Raw genomic sequence first — 8,273 nt, 5'->3', positions numbered from 1 at the left:
CGCGCCCCCAGCCGCTGGTCACCTGCCAGCGCGCAAACTCTATGAGCGACTTGTATTCCCCCAAAACCCCGAGCGCTACCATCAATGGCGGCCCGCGAAATGCCTTCGGAGGGTACTGCCGGAATTTAGTGTCCGACATCCCGGATATCAGGAGCCATAAGATGGCATCGGTTACTGCTGAGGATGCGCCTTCCTACAGTAACTACAATACGCTGCCCTGCAGGAAATCCCACTGCCTTTCCGAAGGGGCCACCAACCCACAAATTAGCCATAGTAACAGCATGCAAGGCAGAAGGGCGAAAACTACTCAGGTAAGGCAGTTTTCTTCTATGTAGAATGAAAGCATGTGGTATTTGCTAAGCTGTGTCTGTAGATAAAGATATTCCAGGTTCTTCCAGGCTCTGTTTTTCCTTCAACACCCCCTTTCCAAGAAGAGGGTTTTATCCAGGAGAGAGCTGAACTAACTGGTCTCCGGAGCTGGCTTGAGCCCATCACTGCTCCCTTCCTTATCTGCAAACTCTGTTGGGGCCTTTTCCACTCTTCACGGCCTCTGGAAAAGATAAATCTGCATTTGCCAGCTAAAGATTTTCCTGCGCATTTCGCAGTGCCGACGGTGCCTTTTTTCCAGGGTAGCTGCCAAAACCGATCACTCCACTCGGGGAGTTGGTTGTGTCTCTTCTCTCTGCCCTCCCTGCCCTGTCGCCCTCCCCTGGCTGCACATGTGCAAGCACTCCTTGGCTCTTGTGGCTGGAAGCAAAGGGGAAACCTGCAAGTGTTTCTCCTCCCCTCCATCATAAATACTTGCTGGACTGAAATTTCACTCTTCTAATTAGCCAACGTTCACATTTCTGCAAAACCTCACCCAGGAACAGTGCTTTCTCCTCGCAGGAGACTGCCAGTCGTGCAAGCTGTGGTGCTTACCTGCTGTAAACTGAAAAGTGATGGAGGATGTAGATGTATGGAGAGATGCAGCTTCTCCTAGCCAGGGAGGACATCACACTCTTCATCCTTCATCCTTTTAGCAGACAGCACAGAGCCAAGATGAGCATTTCTCTCTGGTGCCCCTCCCGCGCTGCAAACACCAGTGCTGTGACCTTTGCTTTGAGGGCTGCTGTTGGGTCTTTATTATGTTTTGCCTTGCTTTTCTTGGCCATGTTCTGCCTGATCGAGTTACACAGCACTGCCTTGTGCTGCAAACTGCAAGTCGGCTTACAGTAAGTGGCAGATTGCCCTTAGAGAGGGGGGAAAAGGAGCTACAAATCCTGCCCACCTGTACGAGCCACCTGCGGCACACACACGGTGGGCATACTGCACTCATTTTAAGTTCATTCTTCTGGCTTGCTGGACCTTCTCTGAGCAGTGGTCAAGCTGCCTAATGGAAGAGGCTGGCTGTGGTGTTTTTTACATGCACTATTTTCTCGCTGTGGGCACCCGCTCAGAAACGTGGCCGGGGGACGCAGACAGAACAGCCTGACGGCGCGGGTCTGAGCTGTGCGCCGCGTTGCATGCTTCAGCGGCTCCCCTGACGTTACTGCAGGGTTTCTCCTACATACACCGTGCGGCATACACACACTGCGCCGCGTGACCCAGAAAAAGAAGAAAAGCAGCGCGTTGCATCAAGGTCGGAGGCCGGCAGGCTCGTGTCCCGCTGCGGGCTGAGCTGTTGGCAGGACACCAGCGTTAGAGATAGCAAGCTGGGCACGGTGAGGCAGGCAGGTTGTGGCGTGCCGCAGAGGCGGTGCGGGGCTGCGGAGGTGCGGAGGGGCTGTTAGAGGGCGAGAGGAGCGTGTGCCCCCCCCCCGTCGTCTGGCACTGACTTGTGAGAGCTGATGGGAAGGGGCTGCTGAGTGACTTACCGGCTGTGCTTGATCTGTGGAGATAGGCTGCTTCTAAATATAAAAATGACATGCTAAAACAGATGCTGCAGCGTCCCACAACAGCAGCTTTGTACTTCAAAACCAGCTCTTTCTTTTCGGAGGCACTTTTACGGTGCGAGCGCAAAAACCCTTTGGTGATCCATCAAGGCAGTGCAGGATAAAAAGCAAGAGAATAACAACACCACGCAAGAAAAAGGATGGTATTTGGCAGCCTTGAACGTAACAGCTTTCATGACAATTGTTAGGTGCAACTGCTGCCTCTAGCCCTCTTTCAAGTGTACTTAAGAAAAAGAGAACAGTGTCACTGGTGAACAGCGAAGCATTTGTTTTTCTTCTTGGTGCTTGTCTTGGCATTAAGAAGGTTCCTCTGAGGCTCTTAGTGAAAGTTATGAATTTGCGTAGCATTTCGAGAGGCCTCAGCTATACCCAGGGAAAACACTTTGTGGGGCTGGTTTCACTAGATCTATCTCCCGAGCTTGAGGACGGTGGCTATAAGGAGTCTCAGCAGTGATTATTACCATGTATAAATTCAACAAGATTAAAGCTTTGGAAAGGTCAAAATTCCTTCCAAGTCTTTAATCCTAGCAGCATACAGTAAGTATAAGATACTTGTCAGCAATGAAGTCATGTTAGCCCAAGCCTACCTTTAGCAGGCTTAGGGAAATGACTGTCATTATGTGTTTGATAGAGAGTGAAAAGGAAGTCCAAATTTGCACACAAAGTAAAAGGACTAGTTCTTTGGTGAGCCTGATTAGGTGGCTTTGGATGGGGTGAGAGGAGGGAAGCTACCAACCTGTCTCTGTACCAGGTCCCCAGTCCGACAGTATCTCAGCACTTTGCTTATCTTTACTCGACACCCTTGGTGTGAAGTAGAAAGTGATGGTTACCCTACCTGAGACGGTGGAATCTGAGCTGTAGACCCAGTGGCCTTACTGCTTTGCTGTTAACGTGCTCCTTGGCACTGTGTTGGCCTATGCCAGCTGGAACGTGGTCACAGTTTGGGAAATTTTGCTTCCCCTTTGCTCTTCCCAGTCTTCCAACACTTTTTCAGTGGGCTTCACATTCTTGATGACCACCTTGAGCATTGCCCCAGAGCCTGCCATATGTGTCCTTATGCTGTAAAACATTTCATACTATAAAAACAATTTAGTGGACCAAGGCAAAGCTTTCACGTTTTTTTCCAGTCTTTTGAACTGACTCCCCCCATCCCAATCCCAGAAAATAATAGTTGTGTTTTAGGACCACAGGAGCACTGCACAAAGGTGACCCTGGGCCAAGTGTGATACGGTGTTGGACACAGTTTTCCCTCTTGACCTCCAGGCCAGTGACCTGACACTGTCCCTGTGTTATTTAACAGTGTGGAGGTAGCTCACTTGTTCAGAGTCACCTAATTGAGCCTCACAGCCAGGAGTGAGGTTTCTGCCCAGATTACTGTTGCCTATGGTCACAAGAATTTGGTTTTGTATTTGCCAGTGGGGTTTTTTTCAGTTTTTTGGAAAGTCGTAGCTGGGATATTTGCATGACTTTTTTAGTATCACCTGCCCTGGTGCTAGAAATACTGAAAGGTCCTGATGGCCACTTGTAGGTAGCTTGTGACTAGTTCCCAAAGAGGTCCCTGAAAGCAGGATACGCCGAATGCAGTGTTAAGTCTGAGACCACAGCAATGGGCTTGTGTCCCTGTGTTTGATTCCTGAATCCAGCCACTGTTACAGGCATGTTCAAGTATATGTACATCATCATATTTTCTGTGCAGGCTACATTTATTAGAAGTTGTCAGTAGCTGTAATTTTTGTGGTATGCTGACCAGTGCTACTGGGAAAATGCATCCTTGAATGTATCACAGAAAGGAGAAGCTGGAATCACAGCCATATTTGTTTTGTTATAGTGCCTTATCCATGGGTTCTTTGCAAGTACATGGTTTACATTAAATAAAAAAAAAAAGAAAATCTCTCCCTTCCAAATTTAAGCCTTAAATTGAGCTGTGGGAGTCACTTTCCACTAATTGAGAAGAGAGCTTTTTAATACTGGAGAGACAATTATATTCAATATGCACAAGCGATTAATAGTCACAGGGTGGCTTTGGGGCACCCACGCAGCAGTTCTGTTCTTCGTAACATTTTAACATTCAGGGTTCAGATCTGCTGCCGCAAGACTTCACGGAGGGCTCTGCTGGGATCCTCTTTGGCTTTTGGAGCTGATGTGATGTAGGTGGAAAAAGCTTAATTGGCTGACATTTTCACCCATTCTTGCTTGAAGGGAGACATGCTCCAGTTGGATACAGCTTGTTCCCACTGTGGGCTGTGAGATCCCCAGGATCCTACAGCCTGCTTGTTGGGATCCAGATTTTGTGAAATGGCCCCGTTGTGTTCTGCTTGCAGCTAAACATCTGCCTGCAGACTCCCTCCTCCTCCTCCTCCTCTTCCTGGTGGAGGTTCAGAGACAAATATAACCACATGCTCCCCTGCTGTTATAAGCCTTAATTGGAGTTTCAGGAGGGGAATTAGTGAATGGAAACCTTGAGATACGGTTTTGTGACACTTCCAAGGCTGTCTCGCCACCTCCTTATTCCATGTTCCCCCTCTGTGGGTAATTTCTGACTGCTCTTTTCTCTAGACCGTCAAATGGAGGGATACAGCCTAGCATAGAGCATGAACCTCTTTTGACATTTCGAACTCCACTACAAGGGCAGTCAGGTGAAGACATCTTGCATGTACAGAAGATGTTCTGGTCACGCGGCAAAATCTGCTTGCCAGGCCGTGGTGCAAGCAGCATGTCTGTTCATGGGTGCCTGCTGCGGATTGTCACGAGCCAACTCTACCTGCTGCTGCCTCCGGCCCAGCAGGTCCCACTCTTCCCCATCTGGTTTTTGTGGTGGTGGCAGTGGCCATCGAAGCCAGAGACCTCCATGGGCTTCCAGTGCTGGTATTTGCTTTGTGGGGAAGACATTAGGAGTAGTCCCTAGAAGGTGTGAAGGGTGGGCTGTCTTTTCTAGGGGAGCAATGGCATTTTATAAGCAGTGTTTAGAAGCACGGTCTGATTTCTATGTACATTAAAATCCAAGGAGACATGGTGGCCAAAGCATTTCTGCATGGTGAACCACTCACCTATGAGAAAGGTGGCTTGTTTCTCTCTGAGCTTTGTAGCCCAGTTTGTGATTTCCTCCGGAAAGCTGAATTCCAACGTTAGCATTACAGTGGTGCAGTCCGGGTTTTTTACATAGCTTTTAGAAGGAACAGAAAGAAGATGCCCCTCAACTCTGCAGGGAAAGCAAAGGATTTTTACAGCGTTTTCATTTCAGTGTTTGTTGTGAAGCTGAGTGGGGGGACAGCGAACAAACTTCCTGCACGACTGACTTGGAAACTGCACCTCTGTCAGCGCCAGCCCCAGACTATGTCCTTGGCGCGTTAAATCCCCTTTTGTCCGATTTTCAAGTTTACTACTATTTTTAGGCCTCTGTAGGTAGCCTGAAGGAATTCGGGATCTCAAGCCTTAAAAAAAAAAAAAATCCTATGTAAAAAAATTTTGCAGAATATGCAGGAGATGAAACCAAGGTTTTTGTGGGAATTAGATCAGGACGTACAGAGAAACCAGTCTAAAATTATAATATCTTTTCAGTCGACAATTTTTTTTTTACTATCTCAGGGAATTTTATTACAGTTTATAGTGTTTCATTACGTTTTAGTAGTAGGATGGCTAAACTCCAGAGAGCTGATACTTGTTTTTAAGTTGTGTAAAACTTTTTCACAAATGGTTTTGTGGCACAGAGGATATAGCCTCAAAATGCAAAAGGACCACACTGGGTCACTCACATCAAAGTACCATCCAGCCCAGTGCCTTGTTCCCCCAATACCAAGCACTCAAGAAAGAAAGAAAGAAAAAAAGAAAGAAAGAGTACGGGGTGAACTTTTCTTTAGGGCATTCTTCCCCATCCCAGAAAATTAGAAGTTTGAGTCTTCCTGGGAAAGGAATGCATCCAAGAGTGTTGGGTTGACCTGTCCCCCATGAATTCTCTTCTGAAATCATTTTCTCCTTCTGGCTTCCACTGCATCCTGTTCACTCTCTACATAACATTTGTGACCTTACAGCTTGCTCTTACAGCCTTCCTCGGTCATTGCTTTTGCAGGCAGAGTATCTTCAGGAGCTGAAGCTCTGCTCCTATTAAAGTAATTCTGTGTATCTCCGTCTGTCGTCTGGAAAACGTAGCTATTTTCAACCTAAATATGATTCTTATTCAGATTGACCCAGACTTTTAATCTTAGTCATTTGACTCTGGGTAGAATCGAGGAAAGAAACACATACAGTTGTGTATCATTAAATTATAATTGATGATACATAGTTTAGTAAGTGCCTAAAAGTAAGATGTTACTGTTTTATTGCTGTAGTGTGCATCTCTCTGATTCGAGCCTCTATCCACGCAGTCCTGTAGTGCCTTTCAGAAGGAGGTCGTTTCCAAGGTCTCGAATATAGCCTGAGCCGTGCTCCCAATCTCCAAAAGCTGGAGATACTCGAGTCGGATGGCTTGGTTTGGGTGACTCAAGGGGCTGAATCCCACTTGGAAAGCCGGTCAGCCGGTTGCTTTGCTGAGCCTCCAAGCAAACAACCCTGTTAAAACCAAATACCTCTGTTTTCAGCTATTAGCCACAGGGCACCAAGTTAACAGAAGGGGTGGAGGTGGGCTTGGGGGGGAAGGGCAGCCCAAGTTTGCACCGGTGTGAATTGCTGTGAATCCACATCTTGGGTCCTGCTGGCTGCCGGTGTGGTACCTCTCAGTGGGGCTGGGAGACCAGACCCATTTAATGGCTGTACCGAATGAGCTGTTTATAGCCTGGCTAACTGGAAGCGTATTCAGGGATTCAACGTGAGCCTGGGGGAGAGCTTGAATAGAGGGCTTCGGACCTGAACCCAGAGGTCTTCCCTGCTCTGTCACCAGGCTGCCCTTCCCAGATGGATGAGACGAGATCAGTTATTACCTATTCAGGATATTTTAAAGCAAATAGCAGTCACTCCTTTCAGAGGACACAACTCTACCCCAATATTGTCCGGGAAAGGAACATGTGAAAATGAGTGTTTTGGTCTCCATTGGCAAATATTTTGGTACTCTTTCAAAGATCTTAATTTGTTTTTCCTCCTTGCTCTTGGTCTGAAGCCAATGGAAAGCAAATCAGCAGTCCTGATATCTGATCTAGCTCGATTCAGGCATGTTGGTTTTTTTTTTTTTAAAGGTAGGACTTTGTCATTTATACATCTGAAGTGCTGGCAATAATTTTATTCTCTGTAAAGCTATATACACTGTATGTTTTTAGTTTCAAGTACTTTCCATTTACCAGTCACAGACAGGTGACCCCAGCTGCTTGTTTGCTGGTCTGTGTTTACTTAGATGGATGCTATTTGCGGCAGTGATCCTTGCCAGTGAAGTGGTGCTCCATTGAACCCTTTCTTTTCAGAGAGCTTCAGCATGTGATCCTGTGACTAGCTGTCATCCCAGATGGCAGACATTTCCCTGATCCCTTAAGTTAGGTGGTTGTCCAGGTGAACACCTCCCAGATGGTATGTTTTGATTTAAAGCCGCTATTCTAGCAGCTTTCCCCTTTCCCCACTCCTACCCCCTCTGTTACATTTCTCAAGAAGAATTGCCTCTTCTTGGCACTGAGTGAACAAAAAGTAACCTAACCCTGTATTTTACTTCGAGGATTTTGGTTAGGCGTGTTGCCATTTGTTTAGCTAACTCGAGCACGGTTAGGCTGCTTGCATTAGTTTATGGTTAGCGCAGTCCCTCTAGAAACTTTCTTCATCTGGGTGGTCCATTGGGATGAAAGCAAGGTAAGTTTTGGGGAGTCCAGCACATTATTTGGGAACAGAGGGATTAAACACTCATGCTCAAGAACTGAGACTTCCTCTCACTGCTGAGCAGTGGAAAGCGGATGTCCACCCCAGATCTGTGCAGGTGTCGGAGCTGTGTGCAGGGAACACCCTGCCAGAGGCTTTACTGGGTTATGGGTTGATTCTTGTTCATGGTATTATATCCTTTATTGCCCCTTAAAAGCCAGTGCTAAAGCCAGGGAAGAGCTGGTTTGCTCAGGTCCCATGGTGGTGCTTCATGCTGTTTCCTGCTTAGGGCCCTATTGTCCTTTGTGCGTTCTCTCACAGACGTGGATTTCTCGCATGTTATTAAAAAGCAAAATCAAAACATAGAATCATATTGGAAATCAATCATATTAAGGTTGGAAAAGACCTTTAAGAACATCATCCCCCCTTCCCTTTACCCCTTACTTTAGCTTTTTAGGGATGCAAAACAAGCTCTCTGAATATGAACAGATCTCAAACTGATGCCACAACTGCCCTGAGTCAGTGAAGAGCCCCGCACAGCACCTTAGAGAGAAGGGTAAAGCTGTTCTG

At 47.0% G+C, this 8,273-nt stretch overlaps 1 protein-coding gene across 1 annotated transcript in view; it reads left to right on the top strand.

The window, feature by feature from the left end:
* Positions 1 to 8,273, top strand: part of TIAM1 (T-cell lymphoma invasion and metastasis 1) — a 48,170-nt gene that overhangs the window by 11,457 nt on the left and 28,440 nt on the right. The window contains exon 5 of the mRNA XM_010289686.1: positions 8 to 311. Within this exon, the coding sequence (XP_010287988.1) occupies positions 8 to 311 (304 nt within the window). The remainder of the gene's footprint in view (positions 1 to 7; positions 312 to 8,273) is intronic.

Source organism: Phaethon lepturus, unplaced genomic scaffold (assembly GCF_000687285.1).
Source record: "Phaethon lepturus isolate BGI_N335 unplaced genomic scaffold, ASM68728v1 scaffold37076, whole genome shotgun sequence".
NCBI classification, from domain to species: domain Eukaryota; kingdom Metazoa; phylum Chordata; class Aves; order Phaethontiformes; family Phaethontidae; genus Phaethon; species Phaethon lepturus.
Note: the sequence above shows the minus strand (reverse complement) of the source record. Positions and strands in the feature narration are given on the sequence as shown.